Source organism: Pyrgilauda ruficollis, unplaced genomic scaffold (genome assembly GCF_017590135.1).
Source record: "Pyrgilauda ruficollis isolate IOZ18807 unplaced genomic scaffold, ASM1759013v1 scaffold16, whole genome shotgun sequence".
Classification (NCBI taxonomy): Eukaryota; Metazoa; Chordata; class Aves; order Passeriformes; family Passeridae; genus Pyrgilauda; species Pyrgilauda ruficollis.
The window spans coordinates 6,890,931-6,908,582 of NW_024514764.1; the positions used below are offsets into that span (position 1 = coordinate 6,890,931).

General features: G+C 43.7%; 1 protein-coding gene across 1 annotated transcript in view; it reads right to left on the minus strand.

Annotated features, from left to right (window-relative positions):
- Positions 1–5,918: 5,918 nt before the first annotated feature.
- XYLT1 (xylosyltransferase 1) overlaps positions 5,919–17,652 on the minus strand; it is a 176,962-nt gene continuing 165,228 nt past the window's right edge. Inside the window, exon 11 of the mRNA XM_041462661.1 lies at positions 5,919–13,854. Coding sequence (XP_041318595.1) covers positions 13,532–13,854 — 323 coding nt within the window. The 3' untranslated portion in view covers positions 5,919–13,531. The remainder of the gene's footprint in view (positions 13,855–17,652) is intronic.

Consider the following 17,652-nt stretch of genomic DNA (forward strand, 5'->3'; position numbering starts at 1 on the left):
CCGTGGGATTCAGAGCTGCTCAGCAATCCCCGTGTCCCGGCAGCGCTCCGGGTGTGTGCAGCATCCTCTGACAGCCCGGCTGCAGGGCAGCCACCGTGCCCCAGGGTGGCAGTGGCATCCCTTCCTGGGCTCTCCTGGCACCCAGTGGCAGGGGTGAGCTGAAACACAGTGCTCCAAGTCTTCCACTCCACTCCCCAGGGGCCGTGCCCTCACCTCCCTGACAGGGGGAATGAGTCTTGCTGTCTTTCCCCTGGCTGTGACAGCACCAGGCTGCTCCAGAACTCTTGTTCATCCCCATCCAGACACAGTGGGGCAAGGCAGGATCCTGCATGCTCCAGGGTGTGTGGGATGGCTGTGCTGCTGTCACCCTGCCAGGCTTTCTGGGCTGCCCAGGGGGCTTTTGGCAGTAATTGGTGGTTTTCCATGGGAGCTACTAGATAATGCTTGGGGTTCTGTGGAGCCACGCTACAAAATAGGGATGAACTTGTCAAAAGACACAAACTATACTGTAATGAAATATGGACATGGAAAGGGGCCAGACTCAGCTCTTCTTTTCACAACAATATGAGTTGTTTCAATGTATTTTAAATAGTTACTGACTTTGTTGTTCATTCAGCTCAAACCATCTAAAATAATAAAAGAATTAGAGGGAGAAAAGGAAGTTAAAGGTGGTCAGAAATCCAGCCAAAACATTCAGCAAATAAAGAAACCCAGCCTGCCTGTGTGTGAGCAGCAGTATTTGGGGTTAATGACACTTTTTGTCCAGACTGGAGCAGAGAAAAGGAAATTCTCAAGACTTAAAAATATTGCTGTAATGTGAACCGCAGTTCTCAGCCAGCTCTTGTTCTGAAGTTATTTATTTGCCATGACTAATTTGCAGTTTCAAATGCGGTCACCGCCTCACACGTGGCAGTGTGGGCACCGGGACTGGAGGCACTTGGAGCCCAGCAGAAGTTCCCATGGGCAGTGCCAGCCCTGCTCTGCAGCCCAGAACCAAGCCCCATTAACCCTGAGTTCCTCAAATGCATTTCCCAGGCGTGCAAACCAACACTGAAGTGCGGATGCAGACTCAGATCACTGCCTCACTATTTCTTGTCTTGCCCTGTTGGGTTTTTTTTTCTTTTTTTCGATTAATCAGCCCAGGGATGCAGAGAAGCCAAGTGTCTTGACAGCACAGAGGTAATTTGGGAAGGGCAGGCGGGCTGTAAAGCTCCCAGCAGTGGGACCAGCGCTTGGCTCAGCTCTGCTGTTGCCCCTGGTTTTAGGGTAAATACGTTGTTAAGTTTGTTCAGCCAAGCATCGCTTCCCATTTTCCGTGCCCAGAGAGCAGGATGAGGCAGGCAGCACTGCAAACACAGGTGGTTTAAGGGTTCTCCCCACCCTAAATCTCCTCTGTGTGGTGAAGAGAGCGTGTCCTGATGCCCCTTTCCCAGCACAGACAGTCTGTACATCTGCCTTTAATTAAGATGGAAAAGGGGGGCTTGGGGGGATTCTGGGTTCATTTCTGTCAGTGACACTTTCAAATTCCTTTAGTTCTGTGTGATGCACATTGGGCATGAGCTGAGATGCACCAGGCAGAGAGCTGGGCTAAAAATAAACCCAGTGTCACTGCTGTGTCAGTCTCTTGTTGATATTTCTTGGTTTGTTTTATGACATCTTCGAGGCCAGTCAAGTGTGGGGGGAAAATCAAAAAAGAGAGAATGTTTGCTTTTTGAGGCTGGATTAAGAGTGAGCTGGTACAAATCATGTCATTTCACTGAGTGGATTCAGAGCATTGCAGTCTCTGTGATGCTGGTTCACACTCATGCTCGAGCACTCTAAATAAGACTTAGCTTGTTCTTGTTTAATAATAATTAGCTTGGGCTAATTCTTAATGCACTAGCACATTGATACCAATTTAATTAAATTAGATGTTAATTAATTAAAGGAATGGACAAATTAAATCAGCACTTACCTATCCATGTGAAAGAAAGGGGCTGTGTTGCAGCTTGGAGTCAGCAAGCAGCAGAGTGCTGGGCTCCCCAAAGAGAGACCAGGGGAATGTGAGGTGTCGATACAGTGGACCTCAGGTTAGTGACTTTCTGGATCTAGGGAGAGAAGGACTAAATCTGACAAAAAAGCTCCTAAACAGGAAATTCTGGAAAGAAATGCATGCTTTTAAATGCATTTGGACATTGCATCAATTGCCTGGGGGTGCAAGGTCTCTGCAGGGAGCAGGTCCCAGGAGCATCCCAACTCTGTGATGGCTGCAGTGCTCCCTGGGCTGTCCCTCCCCAGGGACACCTGCCTCCCCCATGGCTTGGCTGGTCCTGCTGTGGCCAGGCTGCTGGGAAGTAGCTCACAGCACTTTTTTACTGGAGGCAAAAAGTAATTTCTTCCTGTGAAGGCAGGGCTGGAGCCGTCCTCTGCTAATGAATGCAAACCATCAGTGAGCAGTAATGGAAAATCGAGGATGATGTGGCAGGCAGTGGCTTGCTTTCATGGCACCAGAAAAGCCCTTTTAAATTTAAATTTAGCAAAGAATTTAAAGCACATATAGGCAGACTCTATTAGAAAGTGAAATATTTGATCTTGGCTATTAATCTGTTATAAGAATACTTTCATTTCCTTGCCATGTGTATCCAGTGATAGACTTTCATAAATGAGATCACATTAAAATGTACTTTATGTTTCTAGTCAAATCTATTTTATTATTATGCAAGTCCTAGTTAAGGAAAAAAAAACCCAAAACAATTACAGAGGCAGACTAAGAAGAGCACATTATTTTAACTCATTTATACAAGTGAAATACTGCTCCTACTTGAAGGCTACTAAACACCCTACAAAGAGGTTGCTCCATTGCAGCCATGCTACCAGATTTGGGATAATTTATGGGCAGTAGAAATACAAAGAGAGTCTAAAACAGCTCATGTGGTGTGGGGTACTGCTATGTGTATACAGACACAGAGCAGTATTGAGTAAAATATTAGTAAAATACATACTTTTATGTGGATTATATTCATATCAAAGTATTATATTCATATTGAAGCATTACATCTGGCCTCTGTCTTACTGAAATCAAATATATTTTAAGGATGGTCCATAATTAATGTGAGCTGTCACTCCTGACACACTGCACCCTGGGCAGACAAGTGTTTTAGAAGTTTCCATGTGGCCAGGGAGGCTCTGCTGCCCAGGTGCTACCTGTGGACACTGCAGGGATTGTGTCAGCCCAGCTTGGCCAGTGGTGAGGGCTCTGCAGAGCTGCACTGCCTGCCCTGGTGGAGGCATTAATTTAGAGAAGAGACCACTGTCAGCCTGGAACCAGCACAGAGCATCATGATGGATGTTTTAGGGCGAGAAGAAAAAAATGCTTTACATCTTATAACTCACTTTGGCTGATTAGGCACAAATGTCTGTTTTAAACCTTCAAGCCTGGGCACCCAAACCGTGTCATAATCCTGCCACTTTTTGGATGTCTTTTCACTCCATTCAAGCAGCCTGACAGAGAGCCAGCAGGGGCCACAGCATCTGCTGTCACGCTGCTGGAGCAGAAAGCTTTGCTTCCAGATTCACCAATGCTCCAAATGCTTCCCCAGGATGGGGCAGCCATGGTGTACAGTGAATGTGTACATTGACATCCTGCTGTAGCTGAAAAATCCATTCTGGTGTCTTCCAGAAGAGGGTGCAGCTCAAGGCTTGAATCTGAAAAATGCAGGATACTTTTGGATCATGTTAATGCTATTAATAAATTAACCTGAAACTCCTTGCCTGTGAATTTAGGATCCTGGCATGGCTCTGCTTAGCTTGAGAGCTGGCCAGAACAAACTGGTGCTTGGCAATTTACCCCAGGACATGAAGTGTCTGAGCCTTGTCCCCCAGAGTCCCCCAGCTCCAGGTTCAGCCCTTCCCCATCCAGGTGGGATTCACAGTTGGTGCCTCAGCTGTGCCCCAGCTCAGAGCCCTGCAGTCAGGGCAGGGAGCAGCCAAAAGGCTGATTTGGCACCAAAATAGCCACGATCATCTTTCCTGGAAGAATGAAAAATTGCCATCCATGTCTGGTTTTAACTTTAGCACAACCTCAGTGTCTCCTCTTTTTAATCGTTCATAAGACAGTGAAGATTTGCAGCTGTTTGCGTTTGTGAAGCCTCAGATTACTAACAGCCTCTGATTTTTAGAAAATAGGTTACAGATTCTTTAGCAACAGATGAGAAAATGCCAAATTTCAAAATCCCCATTGTCAAGGCAATTAAATACCGCGTTCCTGTTACACTTGGTTTACTGGGCAGCTATTAGCAAACTGCTCTGCCCTAGGTCTTGTGTCATTGTGTGAATTAACCATGTTCTAGACTATAAATAATAATGACAAGAAGAGACCTTAGGCATGGCAGATGCAGGGATGTGGTGAGGGTGTTTCCAGCAGACAGAGAGGCACAGACTTTCCTGCCAGTGTGACACTGCCAGGGTGGCACCCTCTCAGACCAGCCTCTCCATGGCGACCTGGGATTCCTGTGCCTTACAGAGCAGATCTCACTGAAGTCTACAAGGCAAACAAAACACTTCAGCACCTGGTAGCCTGATTTCCAACTCCCCCCACAACCTTTTCTTTAAAGTAGTGGCCAATGACGCATTTGGAGATAATTAAAACAAAAGTTGAGGGTTTTTAGTTTTAATATGCCATGACTATTAGCAGCTGGATTAGGAATCAGCCAGCACAAAAGCAGCATATTTCTTATACCAGCTATAAATAAAACCAGGCTTCAAATTTGAAAGCAGGATTTTTTCCCCTTTTTCCCCCTCCACATAAAATCTTCTTTGTGCCAAGACTAAAATATTAGCACTGTGTTCCATCCTCTCTTTAAACAGACCTCATTGCATGTAAGTGCCAAAAAAGTGGAATTCCTGAACAGCAGGTGAAATGAAAACACAAGATCAAATGCAGTTCTGGCTGCCAAGAGAACCTGCAGTGCGGCTTGGGGGTGCATGAAAAGTCATGCAGCTCCTGGTGCTGTCAAAGACTTCTGGAAGGTCATCAAGGAGTTTTTTCAAGCATCCCACATCAAAAATCTGTGCAGGGAGACAAACCTGCAATACATCATGGGGGTGGTGCTAAAGATACCAATCATCCCTTTTTAGGAGAATTTAACTTTTCCTCCATCACATCTATGGAAGCAGCTCTGTGTGGAGACCAGGCTATGGAAATAAATGTAAGTGCTCACACTGGGTGAACATTAGGCAATGGCTGGTTTGGGTCCATAACCCAGCAGGGAGCTATGGAAGAAATGTGCCTTTCTGAGCTCATCCTTGCACTTAAGGCAAAGGACACATATTTTGCTGCTCCTGGAACCAGCCAGCCCTTGCATTGATTCATATTTCTGCACCCAGCTGGACATCTGTAAGCCCAGAAAGACAGAGTCTTTCTCTTTGGCTGATGCACCCTTTGGGGATGCAGGGAAGGAACTGCTCCAGCACTGCTCACAATTAATGGCCTTCAGAAAACACTTCAGTTGAGCTCCTTGTTGATCCCTTTGCCTACCATTCCTTGTCATCACTGGAAAAGGCAGAGAGGCTCTGGCCCAAAAGCAGACACCTGGATTTGAAAACAAGGATCTGGACGTTTCTCTGGGTCCCACTGTGCTGGCAGTGCTGGGAGCCTGCAAAGTTCATCCCCTTCCACCCCTGCCCTGGGGGCAGCAGCAGGGGAGGCTGCAGCACTGCCTGTGAGCAAGGACTCACAAAGATTCCCAAAAGGCACTCATCCATGCTTTCCCCATAGTGGCTATGGCTGAGAAACAACTGACCAGGCAGCAGCACTGGGATCACAGGTTGGAAGTGCTCAGGCCCATTTTCCCTCCTAAAAATCACCAAGCAGCAAAGATCTTTCAAATAAGACACACATGGGTGGGGTTGAAAATAATACAAAGTGCACATGCTCCTAAAGACAGCCTTTTTTTTTTTTTATTATTTTAAAACTCTGCATCTGAAAACACCATATGACAGAAAGCATTATATACACTGCAGTGTTTTTGGTATAATACAGTATTTCATACATCCATTTCTTTTTCTGCAAAAAAATTTGCTTTGTCGGACAAACAACCAAACTCCCATTGACAAAGAATACAGCTAAGGCACATTGTTTCTGCTAAATGAAAGACAAAAGGGTGCAAAAATGGGTAGTGCAATAATTGCTGAAAATCACATTCTACTACAAGAAAAGCATTCTGACTTTGAACTTTGATTACTGGTCAATTTAAGACATTTCAATATCTCATAAAATACTCCTTTAAATAAATAGCAAAATATCTACATCTTTCAGTGTGTTCCATTTGAATTTCCAATTTTTTTAAGCTTTTTTTTTTACCTGTATATACACGGTTTTCCTTTTTCTTATTCAATAGATTACAAAATATTTCTGTACAATTTTATGCATATTATGATCTATAACAAAATAGTTATTTCTTAAAACTATATTACCACCAGTCTTTGAAAATGACAGAATAGGAATAACTTATTATGGACTATGTTAGGCAATAGAAAAATCCAATCAAATCAAAACAGAACCAAAAGGACAAAGTCAGAAAAATAATTTCTTTACATTGAATTAATTATTTTAGTTTCACAAATCTTGTTTTATATGTAAACCCTTTTCAGTTGCCTTTGGGTTGTATCCACATATGAATACCAACGCAGGACAGGATTTGGGATTCCTAAAAGCACTGCAGCCTGCCGGGAATATTGGTGCTACTCACTGAAACATGACAGTTCTCATGAAGTATTAAACAAACCCAACATATACAAGCCTTAGCAGAAGTCATTGCTTTCTGCTGACTTTGACAACCTTTGAAAGAAGCTCCAAAAGCCAGATTTTCAGAAATGCATTTATGACAAAACAACCATGTTCTAAATGTACGGTTAGATTCCCAAACAACACCCAAAATCTGGCCCTATGTGGTGACGTTCTTCAGATTTTAAAACCATACCATTAAGAGAATATTTCTTCTCCCAGCTACCAGTACAAATCTGAGAGGAATGCTACTACAGCATGTTAAAATGAGTGAAATTACTCTTCAATTTGTCTTGTGCATCTGAGAGCAGTCTGTCCTGTTGTAGTCTGAAGATAAATTAGAAGTTACTAAGTTTGTACTTTGTATGTAATTAAACCAAGTTCCTTATCTACAGCGACTTGCAAGAAACAGAGCTCATAATTTCCTAAGGTTTATATGAATGTCTGAGACTTCCTTTTGCCCGAAGGGAAGGTCATTTTCTTTCCTTAAAGACTGCATTTGTAAGCAATTTCCATTGTATTTGTGAAGTGTAAGCTGACAGCAACACAACTGAGCTGTAATAGAAATCTCAAGGTGCCTTTTATTCATTCCACAACAAACAGAGAAAGTGAGCAAGACACAGACAACACCAAAGTTCCTAACACAGTTTAAGGCCACATTTAGAAAGGATGGAAGTAAGGCTTTCTTTAAGGGGCAACACGCTGGATGCCACAATGGGAACAGACACCGAGCGATCCAAAGCTGATAGGATTCATCCACAGAAAAGCTGAAACAACACCTAAGTTTTGGCCAGCAGGTCTGTGCCTTTTTTTGGATCTAAGCAGGAAAATAAAATGAAATGCCATAGACATCCTCCTCTGGAATATTCCCAGCAAACTGAAGGTGCTCCCCTAGCAGGAGTGCTATTGTCTCAGTCAAGGGTGTTAATTACAACAGAACCAAAGACAAGCCGAGTCATTACAATATACAAATGCAGCGCCAGGAACCGCGCCTAGAATTGTCACTCTGGTATCAGAGGCACCTGTACAGTATCTTGCTGTTTATTTGGCAAGGTTACAAGTAATACTTCTAGGTTGTAACAAAGTAGAAAGAGAATTTGCATAGATTGTACATTCAGTTCAAGGAGATTTCTGGTACCTTTTTTGTTGTTCTCAGGTAAACGTGTTTGCAGACACAGTGAGGTAGCAGCTGTGGTAGCACCCATGAGCAAAAGAAGGTAACCAAGGCAGAAGCAAAGAGCAGAGTGACCAACACACTACTGTTAGTAAGAAGGAACGGAATCAACGTGGTACCTGCAGTGTCACACCATGAGGGTAAGTGCCCCCAACGCCACTGAGACACCCTAATGCTGCCCTGGTCCCGGGTAGCACAGGCTGTAAGGCCTTGTAGCCTCAATTTTAAATGCTCTCAGCCTAATTATTCTTTCCCTTACTGTGGTGATGATGGTGAAGGTTTTGAAGGTCCATCTCTTCTACAATACACCTTTGTAGGGAATTACAAATCAGTGTTTGCTTGCCTTTGAAGATTCTGCAGGAAAATGTGCTGTCCTACAAATTCTTCCTTGCTGTCCTCAATCCTAATTCACATTTCTTTGGCTCCTCTGTGCCTGGCTGCAGCAGCAGCTGCCCTCAGGGCTCAGCAGTAGGTATTCCTGCTCTCAGGAACTCCTCCTGGGCCTCTGGAAGGGCAGTGCTCTGTCCTCTCTAACACTGCATCGCTCCCTACCCTCTCTGTCAGCATCATCCCTGGAGCTGCCTTGGCAGAAGCCTGAGGGTTTGCTTTGCAAAGGCTTTTTTACGTGATGTTTTCAATTGTCATTTAATATGGGCTTAAGTCCTACTAATCCTTAAAACTACACTGGAGGTCTTGAATGGTAGAAGTAAAGACACATATGGATCATTATCTTTTCACAACTGGACTGAAGCAAAGGCCAGTGAGAAAGGTTGCCAACCATGTCCCACAAGGTCTGTCTTATTCTGTTACTGAAATATCAAACAACCAAGTCTCCTCTTAAATATATCAGATTCCCAGGCCTGAAAATCAGGACAAGGTAACTACTGGCTTTCACCAACTCCTTCCTGTGCAAGTACTGAACTGACTGAAGGCTGCTCTGAAAAGCCAACTTTCCTCATCTGCAGCTGGGTTTCTGAAGAAGCCTAGGGGATTTAGCTCAGTCAAGCATAAAACTTCCTGCTCTATGGAAAGTGCTGGAGTTGGCCAAGATTTCATGTGGCCAACTCCTGAAGCTTTGGGAGCTGGGAAGACAACAAAGAGGGCGTGTTAGCCAGTGGCAAGATGGCAATTCTCTGATGGCTGCGATGAAAGAGAACTAGAGAAAGCAACAGAAAGCTGGTCCTCATTGCTGGGCCACAAGAAACATCTGGATCTTGTTTATCTGGATCTTGTCTATCTTGTTTATCAAAGCTGAGATCTCAGGGCATCAATGGTTTTGAGCCTTGCTGTGCAGAAGGAGTCCAGTTTGTTCAAAGGTTTGTTGCAATGCAATTGTGTGAAACTTTTGCAAAGTTTCGGCATCTTCTCTACCCTTTCTCTCTCCCTTAGGTCAGGTTTACACTATCCCCGTTCTGATTCACTGACTTCACTACTGTGCTCACTACAATCGTGGCTAAGAGTGATGGAGGCCTCATTAGGATGGCAATTAGTGCTGCAGGAGATGGAGGGAAAGTGAATGCACATTAGCTGGTACTTTTGAAGGTGCTGCAGGATCACTGTTAATACACCATTAAACAACTGTACAGGCATTGTGCACTGAAGCCAGTACCCAGGAAAGTCAATTTGTAACACACCAATGCACATTCCTGTATCTCTAGGCTTAGCAATAATGAAGGCTTAACAACAGAGATACAGAGGGACTTTCTTGTATAACACTTGCTATCATGAAGGAATTGTTAAAATTCTCTGCTTGCTGAGAGCACAAAAAATGAAGACATAATTTCAATTCTAAAAAAAAACCCCTTGAATATCAGAAAATGAAAATGCAAATATTACTACTCAATGTCCAAATGTCATCAAAGAAAGAATTGGACCAATGTGAAAATAAACTGTCACTTGAGCTATTTCGTTTAGCCTTGGGGTTTAACATTACCATATAAACAGGTTTGCATAATGCTGAGCCTGACTTTGGACATAATTCATTAAATCACGTATGTAGATGTTCTGCATTTTGCCATATTCCCTTTCTATGTAATACAGATTGATCACAGGAGTGTTACATGGCTGTCATGCAGAATGGGCAGGGAATTTAAACAAGCAGAGCATTATACACAGAGGATTAATGTGTGCATATGGAAATATAAACCCCTCCCACTGAAAGGAATTTTGATCAAAGCAGGCTTCCAGCTGGGACCCTGTTCAGCAAGGACTGGCCAGTGTGACTGGAAAAGAAAAAGAACACCTGCAAATTCAGGTGAAGATGCATAACTCTTGTGCTTTGTACCAGCTGTGGGTCCCTGCTCTGAATTCTCCTTTTCACCAAATGTAAGATCTGTGAAGTTATTCTCTTCTGACCATTGACAATGTTCTTCCCAGGCTCCCAGTGCTGCCATTTCAAACCAGAGGAGCCACTAAGCAGGACTAAGTTGGGCTTAACAGCATCACCTTGGAGCCAGCTCTGATCCCTGATGCAGAGTCTGGCTTTATATGGTTTTAGTCACAACTACTGGACTTTGGAACTCAGACACTGAGTCTCATATATATCTTTTGGATCCATGTCTGCATGATAACAGCTATAGTAGAGGTGGCTGTTTATGTCCAAAACTTGACACTGCCCCCAAAAGATGTTCCAAACATGGCAGCTTATCTTTTGATGACTTCAAACAGACAGCATTTATCCCTAGAATACTGTTATACCCTTTATTTATGCTGAACTTTGAAATCCTTATTTAGCACTAGCGCTCTGGAAGTTTTGCCTGAGAAAGGACTGCAGGATCAACCCCTTCAGCTCCACATCTTATATTTTAACAGCAGCACTGGGATTGCCAGCTTGCTACAAAACTTCACTGTTTTAAATGCTTCTCGCTTTTCAGAAAATAATCTCATATAAATTTTCTTTGAGATATTTTAAGCCTAGCATATAATGCAAATGGATATATCAGCAACCATCTGTTTTCTTTCCCTTTTTTGTAGTAAAACAAAATAATTTGCACCTTATTTTTCAAATGATAAAAGTGGCAGCTTTTTTCCGCAGAAGATGTGATTGTTGTCACCTTCTTCTTGGTCTAGTTAATGAAAACTTACAAAAAAAGCACTTAAAAACATTCCTGCTTAAGAATAAAATCATCAGATTTAAAAACGAAGTTATCTGCATGCGTGTGCGTGGGTGCACCCCTACACATGTGCTTATGTGCAAGACAGACTGAAGATTTTGTGGCTACCTCAGGAGTCTTACCGAGAACAAGCACTGCCTGGGCTTGTTAATGGATTTTATTGTGTGCCTTAAATGTGACCTTCTTCATTTAAGCTGCAGGGCTTGGACCGTGCAGTCGCCATTGCATCAGTGTGACTAAAGCCCTGGATTTCACAGTGAGGATTGGAGGTCCCCAGAAAATATGAACTTCACAAAGGAATGTTACATTAAAAACAAGCACTGTTAAAAACCCCTACTGAATAAGTAATAACACTGTGATTCTATTACATAAACCTGTTGGCAACCCTGGTTTCACACACGCTTGCCTCTAGAGCTGGTTGAAAGGCTGGAACATTAACTTTACTGGAATATTCCAATCAGCTCTCATTGCTACAAACTTTCCTAAAGCTACCCCTTGTGACTGACAAAATCAAGACAAAAAAAGAAAGGGAGGTGTGAGGGGAGGAAGGCCTTTTCTTAATAAAGGCAGCTTCAGTTAGTAAAATAACATCTTCAAGCTGCAAAAGCAGCACCTACTAATTAGTCATTGACTAAAACATAAATAATAAATACCTAAATTGTTCCTTCTATGCATCCATTTTTGTGCCAGATAAACATTTCAATGCTCTGCCTTAATGCCAGCACAGCTGACACCACAATTTCAAGTCCAAAGCAAACTGAAGTAGCTTTAAACCAACATGACAGAGATACTACAAGCCACGGGGATCTGTGTGTTACAGTCCTACTGCAAGTGTTGTTTAAAAGGGAATTCAACCTTCCTGTGAGACCTGATTATGGAATGATCTAAGGGTCTGTTTCCCTCCTGATGCGGACACTTCACTTTCAGCAGAAAATTATCCATGCACACAGAAGGGTGAACAGATACCTTTCTTTATTACAGCAACAGGACTTCTTTCCTAATTAACCCAGTGGCTTTTGATGGTCTTTTTTGGTTCTGTTGCTAACTAGAGATTAACACGGCAACAACAACAAAGTGCACGTTTTTGCTAATGTAAAATACATTAGTTGGAGATGAATTTGTATATAAAACCTGTATTTTAAATAGATCTTGGAATGTAAATTAATCTTTCCCTCCTGTAGAAAATGCAGGTTGAAATGATGCAAAAACATGCCTATTTAAAACAGGATACAGCCTGCTAGGAATTCTGAAGACTGGCAAGAGTAGATTGTTGACAGAATAAAGTAAAAGCATGGAGAAACATGGCATTGTTCTCCTTCCTCTGGCTTTGGGCAGCGACCTACATCCTGCACAGCCTTCCAGGTGCCCTGGCAAAGCCTGGAAGCATCCTTCTTTAGGAAGAGATGGAGATCTGAGACCAAGGAAGGGAATTAGTGTTAAGACTTATCAGCCACTACTCAAATTAGGGAAGAAACCTGTTGTTGCTGATTTAGGTCCCAATTTTACAATTTTACTGGTTTACAACTCCACTGCCTGAGAAAAAACTCAGCTCAGCTCATGAGCAAAGGGTGTGAGCAGACACATCACATCCCACCCCAGCCTACACCACACACCTGCTCTACTGGCAGCCTGTGAAAATATTCAGGTACTGGTGGCTTCCAAAAATGCCTGCAGATTTGACAGGGCTGAAATTCAAAAAACTTCTTTGTTCTTTAATAAATACTCTTAGTACACTGACCCTGAACCCGACTGCATGAGACATAAAAGACTACTATAGCAAAACACTGGTTTCATTTAGAGTTTATCATTAAATTTGTCTGAAAAAACCTCTGAAAGGAATCTGAAAGTTTCTGCTTTTGCTCGTTTTCTCTAACTAGGATAACAGGCATCAGCTGTGTCCAGAATTACTTTGTGTTATTAAAAACCCAACTGAGGCTGTACCATAATTATTTCAGATTCTCTGAGGTCATGTGGCCATACAGGCTTCAGCCTGCAGGAACCAACCTCCCCAGGAAGTGTAAGTAGAAGGGAATTTTGATGTGACTTATTCATTATAGCAACATAACGAAAGCCTATGAAACAGCAGAGGCACGGACAAATTTATTTTAAAAAAACCCTTTAGCAGCTGCTCCTTCACTGCCCTCCCCATGGCTTGGTGCTACTGTTTCCAAGCCCACAGGCTGGTGGGTGCAGTGGCACCTGGAATGGCCGGGTCCCCTTGGGACAGCACAGGCTGTGGGATGAGGCAAGCTACTCCCAACAGAGCTGATGGAGAGGGCAGTGCCAAAAGCCTTGTCAGAACTTCAGAACTTTTTTTTTTTGTTTTGGTTTTGTTTTTTAAAAAATAATTATATTTCAGTAAGTAATAAAAAAAAAAAAAGTAACTTTCCCTTAGGTTTCTGAGACCTGGTGTGAGATTCACAGAGAAGCAAGGTTCAATTCCCTTTTAAAAAGCTACGCCGGGGCAGAGCGGAGCGGATGCTACCTCAGGCGGCCGTCGGGTTTGACGGGGCCCAGCTCGGACTTGGGGTCGGGGCTCAGGGAGCTCCAGGCTGTCTGGGCACAGCCCTGCAGCACGGGGCAGGCCGTGGGCCCCACGCTGCAGATGTCCACGGCCGACCAGACGCTGCTGACCAGAGAGTCCACCCAGGCGTCCAGGCGGGCGCCCACGAGCCCCGCGTTGCGCTTGGCCTGGTCGGCGCGGGCGGCGCTGACCGGGATGTTCAGCACGGGGTTCAGGCCCTGGAAGCTCTGCTCCATGTAGGCGTTCTTTGGAGGCCCGCTGTGCAACTTGATGGCTTCCTCTGGAAAGGCAGAAGCAAAGCCCAAAGTTAGTGCATTGAAAAAGCCTCCGCTAAGGATCTAAGGGTACGGTAAATAAAAAGAGCAAGGTTTAGGGGTGAGCTGTAGCCCATTTCCCACACATTGCATCGCAGGGGTTGTGCTCAGCTTCGGCACTCCTCGTGCTCAGTACTATGGATTCTGCTCCTGCAGAATCCTCCTGTGATTCTCATCCTGCAAATGCTGTCTTAGCAGGCAAAGCTCTGACCCTGAAGATAGAGCCACCCTTATTATCAACGTGTACAACCAACCCCAGAGCTGCACGACATCCAGGACTGGCTGCACCTCGAAATGAGGAAACAGTTCAAGGACACCTGGTGCAAGAAGTCTGCCAACCCCTGTCAGACATCCAAGTGCTATTATTGATTTGTCTAGAAGAAAGAGCCAAGATCTCAGCCTGTTTGGTTGTGTTTTTTATTTTTTCCCCTAAACAGACAAACCTTGCCCTGCTGTGGAAAAGCCACAATATTTGTTAGCTCCATCTGCCTACAAAACCCAGGTGGTGCCATTTTTAGCACTAAAAGGACAACACCATGATCTTGGATAGACCAGACCATAATGAAACACAGGTAGCCCCAGCATTATTCCTGGAAGTGCTCCAGTCTCACTGGGAAAGTAGTGTCCTGTGAGAGTTATATTTTCAAGCTCCTGTGCTGAACAGTAGATCACAACCATTCCCTAATGACAATTTGCATTGTGGTTGCTTTCCTTACCTATCTCAGCAAAATACAGTACAATACCCCAAATTTGCAATATTGCAGTAAAAATCATTATCAGGCTGTGACAATCCTTTCAGAGACCTAAACTGGACACTGTGGGTCAGGCTGCCCCTGTCAAAGGTCGTCTGACTTCTGAGAGTCTGAGTGCACCAAGCTGCTGCTTATAAAATCAGGATGAGACCCTTGAAAAACCGAGTGCCTGTTGGGAGCAAATCTCCAGCCATTTCTTTCTGCTCTCAGCTGCCTTCCCCAGCATCCTCACTCTGGCAGCACAGAGGATATGTTTAGCTCTGCCAACAGACACACTGTCTAGAACAGAAAATGGGCCCATTCAGGCTGCTCCAGGCGAGGAAAGCCACTGCGCTCTGCAAGCGTCAGAGGCCAGGAATTACATATTCACAGCTACAATTCCTTCCACATGTCCTTGCTGCTTGCACTGCAGCCTGACACTGAGTCCTTTCTTCCATGCAGAGGACAGCATCTCAGGTGCTGGAAATAAATCCTTGTATTTATTTAGAGGGAAAAAGAGTATAATTGGAGCTTTGCTGTTACATTTGCAAAGGCTTTAATGTCAAATACTGTGCAACTCCATTACTTCAAATCCCCAATTAAAGTGCTCCAGCACATGCCCATCACCATTATACATCACTTAACTGTTCCTGCATTTATTTAAACCCCTCTTTGTATTTAAAATGGTAGATACCCACAATAACCTGTATTCAAAATTAGTTCAATCTGCACACGTGTCAGAAATGTGCTCTGCCAGAGCACTGCAGTTTAAGAAACAGAACAAATACACATGATTAAATTTCCTCCTTTGGAAGCAATTAAATATGGAAGACTTGTTTGTCAACATATTAGTTAAACAGGAACATTCTGAGTAAAAATTCCCAAATAAATAAGAGTTGGCATTACTAGCAGGATCATCTGATTGAAACAGGCAATTCAGCGAGCTTGTTGAATCAAAGCCTGTTGCACATGTGTTTGATGCATGGAACAAGAGAGAGCTTTATTCAGACAAGAAACAGGACGAAATGAAACTTGCTGTTCTCTCTGGCTCAGCCTTGTACGTGTCCCAGGCTTCAGGACTTGGTGGATTATGAGGATTGGAAAGGATGAAACCTGCAGAAACTGCAGGACTCAGTGCTGGCAGAGCAGCAGAGGTTGTGGGAAGGCTACCACTGCCCACAGTGAAAGGTGCTGCTGCAGTCAAGACACACAGAGAACCCTGACCTGGAACAGGTGGGGACTGCCTGCCCCGCAGCAGAACAGCACCCCAAGTTAGGTGTCAGCACGTCCTAGAAAGGAAAAGCTGGGTAACAGCAACCGGAGTGCAGAGTCACATGTACTCATCAACAAGAAATCCTGGGGACCAGAACCAGAACCCTTCCCTGGAGCCTCCAAGTCTTTGCCAAACAGTTCATAGCAGAAAGCAGGGAGGATGCTGCTCATCTGAGCAATGGCACATGGGCTGTTCCTCTTTGCATTAAAGGAAAACTGATAGAGAATCATGACTCCATAATTTACTGAGCTGGTACAGAAGAGAGACAGTGAGGCTCCCAAGCCCTGATATGCTGTAAAAAAGGAGGCTGGAGCTACTGGGTGTGCTCTTGAAGCACTGACACTTCAGCCAAGTGTCATGAGGAAGAGCTCATGAAAAAATAATGGAGAATTAAAGGCTTGCCTCTAAATGTTTAACTACTTAAATCCGTATGGTTAGCACAAACACCTCAAAATCAGCTGAATTGCAGAATTAAGCCAGACTTTTTGTATTGGTGCTGGCCCTTTGACTTCAGGAGGATGTGTATCAATGCAAAATATATTCCTCTGACTTGAAAATATAAATTTAAAAAACTTGGTTATTTTTGACCCCTATTTTTATTTGCTCTTCACCCATATGTGAGGACACATTTCTCAATTGACTCTTCTTGGTCTAACTTTTTTGGATTAAACACACAGCCTATAGCCAGCCACACAGGCTGGGATTTTGGCATTTTTGTGTGGGTTTCTTCATCCTTTTGCAGAAAAAGCAAATTAGTTTAGACAGAGAGCGGGCTAAGGAATGAAAAATATGGTTACCTTGGTACACATTAAGGCACTAGACCTGTGGGTTTTTTAAAGCAACACGAATGTACAGCTTTATTTCTTTACTTGAATTGTGTTAAAACCCTCTGGCAAAGAGGTAATTTTTTATTGACATTTTGTTTGTTTTCTCTTGCAGCAAACAAGACAGTGCTGCATTTGCTCATTGTGGAGCTAATCGACTCCTTGTCAGCTGGATCTGAACTAAATTTCAAAGCAAATCCCTGTCTTCAGGGTTTTTCTCAGAATGATGATTCCAGGGCATGTCTGCTCTTCTGCAGTCGTGCGCCTGCCTGCTGCTATTACTGCGTTTATCAAGAACATGTCATGTTACCTCTGGTTAATTTAAAGAAATCACAGCAGTTCTGACACAGGTTGCCACCCACTTTATAATCTGTATAGATGCAATTAGAATTGATTGAGCCACTGCAAACAACCAAGGGCAAAACAAAGGTTTCCCAGTATCTGCTAATTGAGATGATCTATAAATATGGATTAGGTCAAAAGGCCGTTGAGGTGTCTGAGTGCATTGCCCATGTCTGCTAATGCTGTCAGCCCTTGAAAGGGGGCATAGGGACCAGGCACTGGTATTTGCTGCTCCATGGGAGCAGCAAAGATCAGCAGCCCCATGTCCAGGACATGCCATCAGGCTGGGAACAGAGTGGGAAAGATCTCTCTCAAACCAAAAAAGGAGGTTGCTCTTTTCTCACTTCTCTCCTTGCTTGAAGGAGGAAGGGTTTTTAATGTATTCATTTATTTACAGTCCAGGGTTTACTATCGCCTTGAGGTTTGGGGGCTTTTTCTGCTCCAGAAGTGAACCTGCTACTGGCTCACAATAACCTATTTGGCTTTAATGGAACAGGTACTATCCATTAAATGGATGACAACTCATTATTGGCACTCCAGCTGGGAGAGCGCAGGGGAAACTTTGCTCTGAATATAAACTCAAATTTAAAAATG